The sequence below is a fragment of the Vulpes vulpes genome, chromosome 16 (assembly GCF_048418805.1).
Source record: "Vulpes vulpes isolate BD-2025 chromosome 16, VulVul3, whole genome shotgun sequence".
Taxonomy (NCBI): domain Eukaryota; kingdom Metazoa; phylum Chordata; class Mammalia; order Carnivora; family Canidae; genus Vulpes; species Vulpes vulpes.
In genome coordinates, this window is record NC_132795.1 from 49,859,939 (window position 1) to 49,876,115 (window position 16,177).

Sequence of the window (16,177 nt, forward strand, 5' to 3'; positions counted from 1 at the left end):
AGCGCGGGGCCCTGGTGGTTTGGGCAGGCGGCGGGCTCCTGTCCCCCACGGTCTCCAGCAACAGCATCCGTGCCGCGGGGACCACCAGGGACCCTCTGCCCACCTCTCTGCCGCAGACCCCAAGGGGAGGCCTGCAGGAGCACCTGGTCCCAGGGGCGCCCACCACTCCCAGGGAAGCCATGCCCAGGGGGACCAGGGCCTGCACCCCAAGCCCGAGGCTCTGCTTCTGTCCCTTACTCGCTCCTCCATACCCCGAGTCATGGGCCTGCTGGATGCCCCGACCTGCCCTCCCACCTTCTGGAACTGGGCCCGCCGCCTGGTGGCCGCGGGGCCCCTGGGCCGCCCTGACCGGTGTTCCCGCCCCACGCCCCCGTCCCGTGCCAGCTGCCGGCCCCACCCGCCCCTGAGCACACAGCATTTCGAGTTTATTTAAATAAAAATTATAATTTATACAAGACTTCTTTAAACAAACAAAGTTTTCTTAAAAAAATGTTACGGGGGTTTTCATCGGTTCTTCATACAGTACGATCCTTTTGTTGAACAAAAGTGACACCAGGAACGATTATTTACAGATTCAAAATAGACTCAAGCTTCGGACATAAAAAATGTAACATTCATTCTAGTTCAGTGATTAGTCATAGAAATTAAACATCTGCCCAGATTTACACAATTTGAGAGAAACTACGGGCGCTCAGCCGGGAGGCGGGGAGGCCGCCCCCCCGCGGGCAGAGCCAGCTTCCGGGGGCCCCCCGCCCCCCACGTGGTCAGTTTTCATCTCCCTTTCTCCTCAGAAGGGACTCGAACCAAACCACCCGCTCTGCTGGCAAGGGTGGCCCCCCGCGGGCACACGCCGACCCCTGGCGGCCCGGGAACAGGTGTGAGCAGCACCCATGGGCACCACCCTGCTGCTGGTCCCTGGGGCTGCTCCTGGCCCATGAGAGCCAGGCCGCTGGCGCCACCTGGGGGAGCCCGAGCCGAGGCTCAGTAGGTCCTGACTCGGGTCCCCTGGGGGTCGCAGCGAGCGGAGGGCGCCGCGGTGCCCTCAGACCTCACCGGCTGGGCGGGGTGTGTGCTTCATCAGGCTGCTGCGCGGCCCCCCGGGAGCGCCACCCGGGCCCTGGCGGGTGGCCCTGGGGTCCCTGGGAAGGGGGATGTGAGCGCTGCCACTAGGTCTCACACAAACCAGCACATCCGGATTGGAGCAAAGGTAAAAATTACATCTGAAAAATGATACAAAAATAAGAAAAACAGCTTGCTCTCTGTAAAAAATATAATCTTCTGTTTCTTCAAAAAACAACAATCTCAGTGACACCCAAAGGACTCAGGACAAGCTGAGGAACTGGAGTAATCGAGTTGGAAGTGTGCTGACCGCCAATGTCTCAGCCCGTCCTTCACGGAGGTCCCAGGCCTGTCCTGGAATGAACCCAGCCCGCAGACGGGCCCCGTCCCCGGCCTCGTCTCCAGAGCTCGCTTCCCGGTGGGGCCCAGGCCGAGCGGGGCGCGGGGGGCAACTGGCTCCCGGCCCAGGTGTGTGCTGGCACGGGGCACGCCCACCCACCGACTCCGCCAGACGTCAGGGGTGCAGGCCGCCAGCCCCAAACCTCTGGGCTCCACTCACGGTCATAGCCAGTGACCTCCGGGCCTCCCTGCACAGCTCACGCGGGCAGACCGGGCCCCCCTGTCTGTCCCCACCCCCGGGCCCCGCTCTCTGTCCCCACCCCGGGGCCCTGCTGATCTGTCCCCACCCCGGGCCCTGCTGATCTGTGCCAACCCTGGGCCCCGCTGTCTGTCCCCACCCCGGGCCCCCCTGTCCCCACCCTGGGCCCCGCTGTCTGTCCCCACACCGGGCCCCCTGTCTGTCCCCACACCGGGCCCTGCTCTCTGTCCCCACACCAGGCCCCACTGTCCCCACACCAGGTCCCGCTGTCTGTCCCCATCCTGGGCCCCACTGTCTGTCCCCACTCCAGGCCCCGCTGTCTGTCCCCGCACTGGGCCCTGCTCTCTGTCCCCATCCTGGGCCCCACTCTCTGTCCCCACCCCGGGCCCCACTGTCTGTCCCCGGGACCCCAGAGCTCCCGCTCACTGACCCAGGTGGCTGCAGCCTCGAGGCCGGCGCCAGCCAAGCCGCGGTTGATCCTCATCTGCGAGCCACCAAAGCCCCGTGTGGCCCGAGAGCCTGGCAGGTATCCCATGGGGCTCTCCAAAGAGCAGAGTGTTAAAAAGATGTGCTTCTACCCGCGCATGCCATCCAATCCTCGCGGGTCACCAACTCCAGGCCCCGGCGGCGCAGGAGGCCAAGGCAGCAGGTGGCCTGGGCGGGGGCGGGGCCCGGGCCCAGCCAGCCTGTCGGCGCCCACGGGAGGCGGGCACAGGGCGCAGGCCACGCGGAGCCGCGCCCCCCACCCGGGCTCACCCTGGCCACACGCTGCGGAAGGCCTCGCTGGACCAAGGAGACCCAGGGTCCCGTTCGTGGTGCTGCGGAGGGGCCTCCGGGCCACTCCTCCCTGCGTCTGTCACCCCCGGAAGAGGGACCGCAGGTGCGCCTCAGCTATGGCTTTGGTGTGGAAGGGCGGCGGCCCCTGGAGCGCTGGGTGTGTGGCTGGTGTGGGCTCTCCATCGGGGGCAGACAGCAGCGGTCCTAGGTGGGGGCCGGCGGCTCCTGTGCATCATCCTTTCCACCGGCGTCCAGGGTCCCCTGCCCTCCGCACCCCCGAGCTCGCGGGGCACGCCTCACCGTCAGAAGGGCGGGCTCCGTCTGAGGGCCCCACCCCTGCGTGAAGGGGTCCGCAGAGTGCAGGGCAAACACAATAAAAACCACAGATCGAGGGGAATTATTGCAAAAGATCAGGAGGACGTCCAATTTTTTTCCACTATCAAATTGTTAAAAAAAAAAAAAAAAACAAAGAAAAAACAAAACAAAACCCTTTCCAGCATCGTCCCGGGAGAATCAACACTAGCTGTCACTGCCAGATGCTGCCGCCGCCGTGATTTTCATGTACTGGCTGAAAATGGTCTCGAAGGCCTCATCTCTATGCACCATGGCACCGAACACCAGGGGCTGGTGGGGAGGAGACGCCCCGGTGAGGACGGGAGCGCCCGCCTGCCAGCGACACCGACCCCGGCTCCACCCCCCTACCCCGCCCCCGGGGGGCCCAGCACTTGGAGGGGCAGGAGCTCCGCTGGCCTGGGGGGAGGAGAGGGGAGGAAGGGCCCTCCAGGGAGTCTCAGCATCCCCCCCCCCACCCCGCCAACTCCCTGGCTCCCCTCCAGCACGTACTTTCTGGGTTGATGGTGTGGACACTGCGATCCCCATGCCTGAGCCCGGGAGGACGGAGAGGACCTTGTACTGAGGGACGAAGCACACTGTCACCAGGGACCCTCCTGTGCGCCTGTCCCCTGACCCCAGAGCATTCCCCTCCCGGGGCCACAGGCAGCAAGCCCACGGAACCCTCGTGACCGAGGAACCAGACCTGCCGACGTCCCGTCCCACCCTCTCCCGCATCCGAGTGAGACGGTCTCCCACAGGCACTGCAGGTGGGGGAGGGCCCCGGCCTGATCCCAGGGATGGCACATCTGTCTGGGGAGGGACCGCAGTCGCCGCGGTGGGGGGGCGTGCTCCTGACGTGCCTGTGAGCTGGGACCCAACCCTCGCTGGGGCTGACCTGTGCCCCAGACACTCAGACCCTGGAGACGGGCAGCAGGCGGGTGGGCTCAGCCACCCCCTCCCAGCGAGTATGTCAGGCCTTCCCGGGCACCACCACACCCAAGGGAAACTGGGAGAGGACACACCAGAGGCGGAGGGAGCGCCTCAGGGCCGGGGGAGCCACACCATGGTTGGGGGGGTTAGGAGCCTGGCGCTGACCCATGAGCAGGTGGGACAGGCCCGTGGTACGTGCTCAGCCTCTGACAGGGGCCTGGGGGCCCTGCATGGAGGCTTCTAGAAGGGGGGTCCTGACATGGGCAGAACCGAGGACTGCACCCCAGAGTCTCCTGATACCCGCTCCCCCGCTGTGAACGCATCTGACTTCCAATCGAGCCCCCCCACCCCACCCCACCCCACGCTCAATGGCCCTGCGGCCCCCCTCCTTCCGAATCCGGGAGGGGTCACGGGGAAAGGGAGGAGGGGCCCACGCTGACCTTCTGGATGTCTGTGATGTCCATCAGCTTGATGACTTTGTTTCTCTTGGAAGAACCGGATTTGGAGCTTTCGAAGCACAGGTAACTACCGGGGGGAGGAGCAGAGGCTGGACCTAGGGCTGCCCCCCCCACCGGGCTGTGCTGCCCAGGCCCCCAGCTGTCTCCACCCCTGGCCTGGCACCAAGGAATTCACCTCAAGAGGCCATTTCATAGCTTTTACAGACAGAACCAACTGCCTATGCTGTGTGTGACTCATGCTCAAAGGATGTCGAGCATCCCTGGTACGTCCAGCAAGCGCCAGGACGTCCAAAGCTGTTCCTTCAGCAAGAGGTGGTGGGGAGGCGTGGCCCAGGGCCACCGCCGGGAGTGTGCGGGACGCAGGAGCATGGGGCGGACGGGGAGATGGGGAAGGGCGGCTGGGCCCCAGAGGCACTCACTTCTCCGTCACATACAGAACCCCGTTGCGGATGTAGTCTGTGGGCATCTTGCGGTCCCGGTTTATGAGGCAGCAGCGCCAGCCGTTCTCGCACACTAGCGGCACAAACACGACCTGTCACCCTTCTCTCCGGTTCCAGGTGGGAACCGTCAGCGCGGGCTTGTCAGACATGTGCCAACACGTCTGTCCACCCTCGGAAAACCCTGCGACAGGAAGGCAGGAGCCCTGCCCCCACTTCCTAGGAAGCAGGTGTCCGCTATGGGGTGGGTGTCAGCTAGGACGTTCACCCTCTTGAAGGAGAAGCATGCGGCTGTGCAGGTGCACCAAACCACGGCCAGGGCACCCGGAGGACACATTGGCGCCCCCTCGGCCACCAGGACGGGGCCGGACGAGGTCAAAGCTTGGCACCCCAGGGCTTTCGGTGGCAGCTGGCAGTCACACGCTGCCCGCGGGCAGTTCTAAGGACCCAGCTGCCTTGTGCCGCACGGCCCTCCTGCCAGGTCATGGTCACAGCCAGGGCGCGGGGGCCGCAGGAAGGACCCTCAGGGCCACACCTACTTGGGGGACACTCCTGCTGGAGAGCAGCTCTGAGCCGCGCTCTGGGGGACCCTCTGAATGCTGCTCAACCCCCCCCGCCCGGAGCTGGCTGAATGGGCCAGGCGCACACCCCACTCCTCCTGCCTGCCCGGACCCCTCCTGGGGCCCTGTCGCCATCGCCACTGCTGGGCCCAGCACGAGCCCCCAGAAGGCCAGGGCGGCCACAGACCAGCGCACACATACCTGCCAGCGGTCGCTCATTTTCCGTCAGATTAAAGATTTCGTGGAAATTGCCCTTCTTGGTACCATGGAAGCGACCGGTGTCTTCGTCCTTGTTCAGGCCGGCGGGTGCGCTGGAGACGTAGCTCCGTGAGGAGGCCGTCTGTAGCTGCCGAGAGCACACGTGTCCGTCAGCCAGGCCAGCCGGGGGTGGGGGTACCGGGACGCACACAGCTGTCCCCCCCTGCCCCACCGTGAAGGTAGATGAGCAGTGGGCCGCCCGGATGCCCAGATGTGGGTGCGACCCCTCCAAGCCCCTGCCAGGGGCCGCTCCTCATCTCGCAAGCCCGGCCTCCTCCTGGGCAAAGAAGCCCCAGAGCGGTGGGGACAGGCCCGCTTCCCCCAGTGGTGACCCCACTTCAGGAGACTGAGGCTGAGCCTGCACCCCAGCACACGCCGTCCAGGCCCCAGGCCACCAGGGGCTCAGAGGCCATTCTAGACGTTTCCGAAATCGGAACTGGCCGTGGGACAGGCCACAGAAAGAGACATTAAAAGGTCAAACAGAGTCACAACACAGCAACGCACTGCACCAGGCCCCGGCAGAGGCGGGGCTTCCACACAGACACCGTACCTTGTCGTGCCCTGACAGCTGCCCAGAGAGGAGACAACAGACGCACGCGTGACCAAGACAAGAGAACGAGTGGGTACACGGGACGTGAGACCCCACACACAGGCCGAGCAGAGCTGTAGGCACAGACCCTCGGCGGGGCCTCCCTCCCGGGCCCGGGAAGCCCGCGGCCTCGCGCCCACGCCTCTCTGGAGTCTGGCCAGCGCCAGGTGGTCTTAGCCAATGGAAGGCCCTGCCCCCACCCCCCAGGACGAGGACAAGCCCCTCCTCTCCCCCCACAGCTTTGGGGTGCCGGGCTGCCCACCTCTGCGCCCTTCCCTCGGGTCTCCCTGCACCTGCCTGACCGGAGCCTGTCTGCTGGCTCAGGACAACCCTGCCATCCCGCTGAGGACCTGGGCTCCCGATAAGCTTTGTCGTCCCTGAGCCCACCTGACCCACAGCTTCCCTCCTGCCAACGGGTCACCAGACACCCTCTCCTCAGATGACGTGCACACATGGTGCTCAGCAATGCAGCGTCACCTCCCTCAGGAAGCCTTCCTAGACCTCCCCGAGAGTCTGACGGACCCGGAACCTCCTGCACTCATCTGAGACCCGGATGGGGACACCCAGGCCAGCTCATCCTCCGTGCCAGGGCCCAGCTCCCAGGGGTCTCCCACCGTGAATATAAATATAGGCCCGATCCAGCCGGTGGGCACCAGGCAGGCCCGAGCCTCAGAGCCACGAACGGAAGCCTGGACAGCAGCTCCCAGGGCTCCCTCCTGCCAAGGCCCCCAGGCTCTGGGACGTCACGACCAGCACCCCACACCCTGCCCGCCTGGGCCCGGGGGTCAGCACAGCTAAGGCAAGTCCGTGGGAGAGCGCGAGGGGCCTTGAGGTGGGAGGGAGCCTCCATCTGCATGCCCCCCCCCCCCCCGTCCCCCGCGCCCTGCCAGGCCCTCTGAAACCACAGTGCCAGGCAGCGGGGAATCCCTCCCGCCCTGCGTCTGTCTCGAGAGCCCCCGCACCCCCAATCGGAAAGACACCAGCTTCCCCACGTCCCAGGAGCAGTAAGCGTGCCCTGTGGCTGCTGCCCCAGCCCGAGGCCAGCCTACCCGGCGCGACACAGCGGCGCTGGAGCGCTCCTTGAGCTGTGGGTCCGTGGGCAGGCTCCTCCAGATGATGTATGGGGTGTCGTATTTGGCTCGCAGTCTCGGGCAGCGTTTGAAGATAAAGTCGATGAGGAAAAACTTGATCCCGGCGTAGAGTCCTGGGGACAGGAGACCACAGTCCTGTCCGGCCGGGCCCAGGGCCGCAGGGAGCAAAGCGCCAGGGCTCAGGGACGGCTTCCCAGGGCCCAGGGCTGGCCGGTGCGGGGCAGGGGGCGAGGGGGTCAAGGTGACCCAGCCAACGGGGGTCCTGTTCTGTGTCTCACCACCTGGGAGGGGCGGGCAGCTCCTGCCAATCACACCACCTCACAAACAAGCCCCTAAGCCACCACCCACGGGGGACCACCCCCAGCCTGCCTCCCTCTGACCTGGTGGGATAGGGTTGTCCAGGCCGAGGGACCCCTCAGCCCGGGTCAGAGAGCTCATGTGCTGGTCTGCACCCCGAGAAGCAGCACTGAGGGCATTTCCCCCAACGCTGCACCGTCTGCCAGCCCTGGGGGTCCCGGCAAGGCCCTGGCTGCATGCTGGGGGCGGCAGCAGGTGGGGACAGCCCCACACGGTGCAACCCCCGGGCTCAACGCCCCAGCACAGATTCAGCCCCCCACCCTCGCCCCCACCATGCACTGCGGATGGGCCCTGTGCCCGCACCAGCCCCACGGTGGTCAGGGATCAGGGTCCGGCCTGGGGAGGGACACAGCTTCCCGGGGTGGGCAGGCTGAGGGGTCGGGGGCAGCCTCCACCTGCCCGCACCTTCCTCCCCACCCTGCAGAGGCACTCGGCCCCATGGCCAGGGGCCCCCTGAATCCTGCCCCCTCCCCGCCCCAGAGCTCAGCCTGAACCTCCCCCCCAACCCCTGTGTGTCCCTCCCGCTTCCCTGGACGACATCACCTACCAGCCCTCGGGGGCAAACCCTGCGCCCTCCCTGACCGGCCACCACCCACTCCTGGTCCTGTTTGCTCCACCCCGGCCGGCAGGCTCTGGAAGGAAACCTCATCCTCTGCATCCTCTGCCCCATCCACTGCCCCCGTGGCCTCTCCCGCCCTCCAGCTCTCCTCCATCCACGTGACCCCTCCCAGCCCAGCCTCCCAGCTCCCCTGCTGCAGGGAGGAGGGAGGGGGGAGGGGGCAGGGATGGAAGCACAGGGTGAGCTTGTTTTAAGGAACCATCATCACAGGACTCCAACATCTCTAACGTTGTGATGGGTTGCATTTCTCCTGAGTTTAAAGGTGAGGATCGCCAGCGAGTGCCAACAGCGGGCCTCTGGGAGGCATGTGTGCCCCGCAGATAGGCTGGCGGGATGTAGGCTGGTGCCTCCCACAGCGTCACTCCCCCCAACACCTCGCCACCCCACACACCTCACTCCCCCCAGCCCCACATCCCACTCCCCCCAGGCGCCTCCTTACCCACGGCCAGTCCCACCAGGCGGTAGGGGAAGAAGCAGGAGGCGAGGAAGGCGGCCCACAGCGCCACATACAGCTTTTGCGTGATCTCAGGCTGGACCCACATGAACAGGCTGGAAGGGAGAGCGGGGTCAGCGGGAGACGGGGCCGCACCCCCACACCCAGCTGGGGGCCGTGACTCACTTCTTGATCTTCTCCAGGATGTCAGCCATCTTGCCAAAGAGGTTCTGTGAGGACAAACACGGCGGTCACTCAGCCCGGGCGGGCCGCCGTCCACACGCGAGTCCACACAGCGACAGTGGGGGGACACAGAGTCCCGACGGCCGGCCCAGCCACTCGCCGCCGGTGGACCGGGGCCGCGTCCCTCCCGGGAGCTGCGGCAGGACCCCCACCTCCAGGGCACCCGCCCGCCCATCGGGGCCGCAGGCTGATGGCAGGTCAGCTGACACCAGACAGGCCTGGGTCATGGGGGGCCGGGGGACCCCACGGGCACGGCAGGTCCAGAGACGCCCCCAGGCCAGGCCCCAGAGCAGTACCTGGGCCTTCTGGGCGACATCCAGCACGAGCTGGAACTTCTCAGACACGGTCAGGTCTTCCTTTGGAGGTTCCTGCAGCCAAAGGGAGAGAGTTTCCACCAGAGTTCAGCAGCTCAGAGGCCTCCCAGCCCCAGGAGCAGGTCCCTCTACTGCCTCCACACAGCACAGGTGCACCATCCTGGGGGACCCCCGCTGGGGCTTAGGAGGGTGGGGGGGCAGTGGCACCCCCCTCGGCCAGCGGGGAGGCATGCCTCAATGGCTCAGCTTCAGAAACCACGCAGCCCTCCCCTCTCACTTTGCAATGAGGGAAACTGAGGCAAAGGGGGTTCCTGACCTCATCCTGAGTTCATTCAACAAGAACCTCCCAAGGGCCTCCTGGATGCTGAGCTGCAGCAGACACAGGCCAGCCTCCTAAGACTCCCTCCCTGACCCCCGCCTAAAGGGGCCCCGTGGGCAGCCCTGCACCCACACCCCTACTGGGACCTGCATGCACAGCAGGGGCTCCGTCCCTTGGGTCCTGCCTGCAGCTCCACCCCGGGGGCCAGAGTCTCCTTTGCTCGGCAAGCTTCTTCCGTAAGGGCCAGACAGGAAACGCCCATAGCTGTGTGTGCCACATGGGCTGTGCCACGGCTGCTAAGCTCAGCTGCTGCTGCCCCAAAGCATCCCAGCAGTGCATAAATTAAAGGATTTCGCTATACGTCAACAAAATGTCATAAAACCAGATGGAGGGCCGTGGTCACAGCTTGCTGATCCCGGTCTACACGTCCTATGGTCCAGGGAGCCCCTCGGTGCCTCCCTGCAGCGTATCATGTCCCCACTGGGAAGGGTCAGGACAGGCCGGGGCAGGGAGCCTGCTTCCCATGCAGCCAAGCCTGGGCCAGCAAGGGGCACTTGGGGTGTCAGTTGGCAGGGGGTCACAGGGTGCGGGGGGGCAGCTGGCCTCTGCTCCCTGACCTCCACCTGCCAGGCAGGGCTCCCCAGGGCATCCACACAGCCGCACCTGGGGCCCTCGGGGAACCCCAGCCTCCCCACACAGTGCCAGTGGGTGGAGGCCTGAGCAGGTGGAGACAGACGCCTTCGCCCTCCCAGGACTTACCACCGGTTCAGACACTTCAGGCACGATGCTCCACTGTATCCTCCAGCCCCTGGCAAAGAGGAGACCGTCACAGGCCTTTAACAGCTGGTGCCGTTGGAGGATTACATGGACTCCGCAGCCCTGGGCTCCCGACGGGGCAGGGGCTTTGGAAACCCGCTGTTTGCTGCCAAGACCACCAGGGCTGCCCCTAACCCTGGCTCTCAGAATGGATCATTCAAGGTCACCCTCACGGGCCCCTCCTCTGGGGACCCAGACGGGGAAGAAACATTTTTTTTTTAATTTTTATTTATTTATGATAGTCACACAGAGAGAGAGAGAGAGAGAGAGAGAGAGAGAGGGAGGCAGAGACACAGGCAGAGGGAGAAGCAGGCTCCATGCACCGGGAGCCCGATGTGGGATTCGATCCGGGTCTCCAGGATCGTGCCCTGGGCCAAAGGCAGGCGCTAAACCGCTGTGCCACCCAGGGATCCCGGGAAAGAGACATTTAAAAGTACACAGAGATGACATGACAGGTTTTTCAAAATAAGTCCGCAAAGCAGTAACAGCAAGTACTTTAGCTACATGCCCGGTCGGGGCACTGACGCCCCTTCCCAAGTGCATAAAGGTTTTTCTCTTTACAAATAACATTTCCAAATGAATCCACGTAAGCAGGCCGAGATGCATCTGGGAAAACCAGTGTGTGCAAACGTGAACCTCTGAGCAGTGGTTAAAGTCTGGACTGCAGGGCCCTCCTCAGGCTCCTGAGAAGCCAAGGTTTGCTGCTGGGGCCACCTGGGGATGAGGGGTTGCCCACGCAGCCCCCTGGAGGGTGCTTACAGAGCACAGAGGAAGGACGGGGCAGGCTGCCCGGGCCGGGTGACTGCAAGGACTCTGACCCCCAGGACCTCCCAGGGCAGAAAGACTGTAGCTCCACATGATCCCCGGGGTGCCATCACTGGACAGGAGTGGCTACGGTGACCCCCTGCAGGTGCCTGCCAGCCATCAAGAGGGGGAGCCACTGCGGGGCTGGATAACCACCCACTGCTGTCTCCCACAATCCCGAAAACCAGGTGGGGGTGAGCATCCTCCTGGGTGCTCGGGAGCCTAGCCCACCCCACAACCCCTCCCAGAACAGCAGGTGTGAGGCAGCCCAGGCTCGGGTATGCCAGGGTTGTGCATGCTGCAGGGACACAGCATCATTCGTATGGCAAAGCAGGTCACCTACCTGGCTATGAGGTAATTGAGGGATAACCTCAAAATTGCTAGAAATAGGAACATGGGAATGGCCCAGCCATGCCACACAGCATTCATGTACACCTGCGGGACAGAAAGCAGGTGGGAGAGAGACCGTCAGGCAACCTGACAGGCCCCATCCGTCCTCCGTCCCCCCCGCCCCACTCGGCAAGCCAGCCGGGCTGGGAGGTGGGGCGCCCAGGGCCCCAGCATCTCCCCAAAGGAGGGGTGCCTGACAGAGAAGCCCTGGGAAGAACTGCCGTCTCAGCAGGGGCCACCAGCGGTGGGACAGAGAAGCTGCTCCGGGTGTGTAGGGAGGGGGATGTCCTAGGGCAGCAGCTGCTGGATGTGGCCTGGGACAGGCAGAGGAGAGCTGACCACACAGAGGTCCTCTAGCCCCAGGCACGGTTCCCCTGAGCTCGCAGCAGCACCAGGACTCGGCACAGCCAAGTGAGGTGACTGGCAGGTGGCTGAGAACCCACCGCGTGCCATGTGCCAGGCAAAGTGCCGCTCGGGCCCCTTCCCTCTGCTCCCGCCTGGGCCTGGCGCAGAGCTGCCAGCACAGAGCGGACGCTCAGGAGGGGCAGAGGATGGAACGCCATGGGGTTTGGGCAGAGGCCTGGAAGGTGGGTCTGAATGGCAGGTGCTCTCCTGGTGAGGACAGGCAGGACCAAGGCCCCAGAGGCCACAGGGGGCCAAGGGCTCGTGAAGGGTGAAAGCGGGCTAGGGCCCTGCCACAGGATCCTGTGTTCTGTAAGTGTGCAAGATGCCCGTCTCCCCTGGGGCTGGCACCAGGTGGTCTCAGAGCCCTCTGGAATGCAGAGGTAGGGACGAGGGGAGCTGTGGCCGCCCTATCTGGCCTCAGGGCCTGGCAGCCAGGTGGGTGGCCTGTGTCCTCCTCCCAGTGATGAGGGGGTCTCCTCGAGTGGGGCCGGGGACGGCTGCCACAGGACAATGCAGGCACAGTGGCCGGTCCATATTCCCTAAACCACACCCCCGGGCCAGACCCGTGCTCTCCTGCCCTTCCCCAGGCCGGGGGTTCGCAGAGGCCCAGCTTGCCCCCCCGGGCACTGGTGTTTGCCAGGAGCCTCCCCCAGGTACCCAGTGGGAGGAACCTGGGACCCCCTGGGCAGACAAGCCACCCCACCATCCTCTTCCCTGACTCGTCCAGAAAGGCAGATGGAAGTGCCGATAGAGGCCTGCACCTGAGAACGCTGTGGGACATCTGTGCACACACGGGCCGGCCCCGGGCGCCCCTGACGCCCTCGCCTGATCCTTGCAGCGACCCCATGGCTGGGCAGCAACACAGCACCCACTTTACAGATGGGAGCCACAGACATGTGTCCCTAGGGAAGCCTCAGGGGTGCCGGCCGGCTGCCTGGAGGTTAGCAGAACATGCCCACCGCGCCAGGGGCACTCACGGTGAAGGCGATGGCAGACGTGTAGACGGAGTACCAGTCGGATAAGGCAGAGAGGTTCTTCACGAAGCTGGTGACAGGCTTGGCGCCGCGCTCTGGGGACAGAACAGACCGGGTGAGGTCAGCGCTCAGGCACACCCGGGAGGGCAGGCGGGCAGCTGCGTGGGGAGGGAGCCCCAGAGGACTCAGGGGCCTCTGCTGGCACTCCTCAGCCGCTGCGGTGCTGCACGCCATCCACTGTCCCCAGGGGACGCATCAGCTGTCCACTCCCGTCCCCTCGGCCTGTGCCAGGTGGGAGAAAGGGGCAGCTGAGGGTGGCATCGCCTGGGCACTGGCAAGCATCTGGGGAGCCACCACTTTTCAGGGGGGGTTCTAGGCCTGGAGGGAAACTGTGCCTCCCACTTGGGGCCGGGTGGGCAGAGCTGGCCCCAACCTGACCTGGACCGGGTGGACAGGGTGGGGCCCAGACACGCCTCCCACGCAGCCTCCTCCCTCGGGCACTCCCGGGGAACGTCCTTCTGAGCACTCCTGCCCCCCAGCCACACACAGGTGCTCACAGACGGTGTCACAGACGCGCCAGGTACTCACTTAATCGTCTCATGTTTTCCGTCAACCTAAGAGAGAGGAGGAGAGGTGAGGGCCAGGCCCTGGGAGCCCGCATCCCCGACACCCCCACTGCAGAGCCCTGCTGCCCCCCAGGCCAGCCCCCACCTCCGTGAGGACCCCCACCTCCGGGCGCTGAGGGGCTCCTCGGTCTCCACGGTGCTCTCCTCAGGCTGGAACCGGAAGTCCTCTACGTACTCCCCAAATTTCTCGTAGAACCACTTCTGGACACGGGGGCACAGCCCCTGGCCGCGCCGGTCTGCGGGGACAGGGGTCCCGGTGAGGGTGGGGAGGGGCGGTGTGAGGAACCCCCACGGAGGGGCGTGAACACTCGAGAGGGCGTGCTGACCGAGCCCGGCCCACTTTCCCAGCCACACGGGGCCCCCCGCTGTCACACCGGCTGAGCTGTGTCTGGTGGGGGCCCCAAGGAAGGAGGCGGCCTCGGCTCATGGGCCCAAGACCTTCCCCGAGGGACCCACATCACAGCCTCAGCAAACCCAGAGGAAACCACAAGCGAACGCTATACAGGGAAGAGAGTCGCCCACAGGGGGCGCTGTCCCCCCACCGTAGGGAGGGCCAGGCGGGCGCCCCAGGGCTCTGAGGGTCGGGGTTTGGGGTCCAGGGCCGCAGGCCTGGAGAAGTGGAGCTTGCGGGGCGGGGGCTGCTCACCCTACCTGGACACCCGCAGCGCACGCCGGGTAGCGGGCAAACAGCCACCGTGACGCTGCGGGGCAGCGGAGGGCATGCGACCCGTACCCTCCCGCCTGCGCTCCCGTGAAACCACACTACGGGTGCTGGAATGCGACATCTACACCCTTTCCATTTTTTCCAACCATTTAAAAATGTAAAAATATTTTTAAAAACATGAAGTCAGACGGAGGGCTGTGGTTGGCCGCCCCCGTCTAGGCCGGGCCCGCTGCCTGACCAGACACCTTCAGGCCAGGACCCCGTCCGCAGCCGGCCGCCCCTGCTGCACACCCGTCCCCGCCTCCCACCGCCCCTGTAACCACCACCCCAGATGGCCCTGGGCCTGGGGACCCAGAGAGTTGGGGTCTTCCCGCCCTCCACTTCCCTGACGCTTGCCAAGGGCACAGCAGCCAATCCTGTACCTGGACTGGCCTGCCAGCCTGTCCCACACCAGAGTCCCCGGGAAGGGGACCTCTTCCCCTATAGAAGGCAGGATGTGTGCCCCTGGCAGAGGCTTCCCCCTGGGGGTCCCCGTTTCCTCAGGTGTGCATGCGACAGGCTTAACCCTGAGGCCCTTCCAGCGTGACTGTGAAGTCCCAGTGCAGACAGGGTGCCCACCAGTGGTCAGCCTGCGGGAACAGGCCCTAGGTTGGGAGACGGGAGGGCCAGGCCCAGCACGGGTTGGACCCCTAGGGAGATGGGCAGAAAATCCAGTTTCCTCCCAGGGCAGCTTTAGGAAGTACAAAGGCTGGGGTAGGATGCAGAACACGGCCCAGGGCGGGGAGAAAATGTGCAGAGAACGGGGCTGTGGGTCCTGACCCAGGAGGGCCTGGGCACACCTGACCATGGTGACCCCACTGCCCGCTCAACCCTTGTCAGGACCACCAGGCTCTGGACCCGGGCCACCAGGTCAGTGGCCAAGAAGCCAGTGGGACGACGATGACGACACTTCTCTATCAGGACGGGCGGGAACAGGTGCCGGGTGGTATTTTTACAGGAAAATAAAATCACGTCTTGTCGAACAACCTGTGTTTGCTACCACAGCTCGCCAACTCACAGCTGGAGAGACCCAGGCTGGTCCGGGGGGAGCCGACGCCAGAGTGAGCAGGCCAGGCAGGCAGAGGAGCACTTGCTCCCCAGCACCCGTCCCGGCTGCCCCCGGGGGCTTACCTGCTCCGTTATTGACCTGGGCCTGCCCCTTCGGAGGCTGCTGAGCCGTCTGCTCCTCGGTCCTTAGAGGGGAGAAGAAGCAGGAGTCCTGTTAGTCCACAACACCGTGTGCATCAGGGCTGCGGGAAGCGCGAGCACTCACGGGACCTGGCTGCACGGAAGTGAGGTCTAGCCAGCGGGGTCCCCTGGGAGCCCCTGCTCGACGCTGGCTGTGGCTCTGCCCAGGCCACGACGCCCAAAGCACGATGGGCACATGCTTCAAAGCTCTTTTTAACAACCAAATAAAAGATGTCTCATGAATCTACGACTCTTTCCTCTATTAACACATGTGCTTCTCAACTGTTAAGTTCACAATAAACAGCCCTCATGGCAATTAACTCGCCTGCTGCTAAAAGGACATTTGCCAGCAAGCACCGTGCGAGGCCACAGGCTAGGTGACCCCTGCGCTGGCCAGCTGGGCCCAGGTCCCCGCTCGGCCCGTGCCAGCCACCTGCCTGGCTTCCCGCCCCTGCGGCCCCGCCACAGCGGTCAACCCGCCTCACAGGGCTCTCCTAGAGTTTCTGTCCACCTGCCAGATCCTGACTATTGATCTGACTTTCAGCTCCAGAGCCTGATGCAGCTGGCCCAGCCCCCACGCCCTCTGCCCCCATGCCTCAGGGGGTGCTCAGGCCAGGCTGCACCCTCTCTCGTGCCACAGCTGATGCCCCGGCCTCGTTCTGTACTGGCCCCGGGGCCACTGATGCACCACTAACTGCTCCTGGGGCTCTTGGTCCAGCAGGGACCCCAGGATGTGGGAAAAGTGGCCCCTGGCAAGCCTCTGCAGGGTCTGGGGGGCACAGAGAGGGCTCTTCCGGGACAGAGAGCAGAGCTAGGAGCCTCCGGCCTGAGCCTGCCCTTGGCTTTGGGGGGTGGGGGGGTGGTTTCTGCCCTGCTCACATGGTGGGATTTCACAC

General features: G+C 65.0%; 1 protein-coding gene across 5 annotated transcripts in view; it reads right to left on the reverse strand.

Moving 5' to 3' along the window:
* Positions 1-2,831: 2,831 nt before the first annotated feature.
* Positions 2,832-16,177, reverse strand: part of GRAMD4 (GRAM domain containing 4) — a 70,612-nt gene continuing 57,266 nt past the window's right edge. For all 5 annotated transcript variants that reach the window (XM_072742458.1, XM_072742459.1, XM_026019830.2 and 2 more), the window contains exons 5-19: positions 15,225-15,286; positions 13,494-13,626; positions 13,353-13,378; positions 12,768-12,859; positions 11,339-11,430; positions 10,135-10,183; positions 9,039-9,110; positions 8,686-8,729; positions 8,506-8,615; positions 7,049-7,203; positions 5,354-5,498; positions 4,575-4,668; positions 4,138-4,222; positions 3,278-3,346; positions 2,832-3,058 (exon numbers count right to left, since the gene is read on the reverse strand). In XM_072742458.1, coding sequence (XP_072598559.1) covers positions 2,954-3,058; positions 3,278-3,346; positions 4,138-4,222; positions 4,575-4,668; positions 5,354-5,498; positions 7,049-7,203; positions 8,506-8,615; positions 8,686-8,729; positions 9,039-9,110; positions 10,135-10,183; positions 11,339-11,430; positions 12,768-12,859; positions 13,353-13,378; positions 13,494-13,626; positions 15,225-15,286 — 1,333 coding nt within the window. In that variant the 3' untranslated portion in view covers positions 2,832-2,953. The remainder of the gene's footprint in view (positions 3,059-3,277; positions 3,347-4,137; positions 4,223-4,574; positions 4,669-5,353; positions 5,499-7,048; positions 7,204-8,505; positions 8,616-8,685; positions 8,730-9,038; positions 9,111-10,134; positions 10,184-11,338; positions 11,431-12,767; positions 12,860-13,352; positions 13,379-13,493; positions 13,627-15,224; positions 15,287-16,177) is intronic.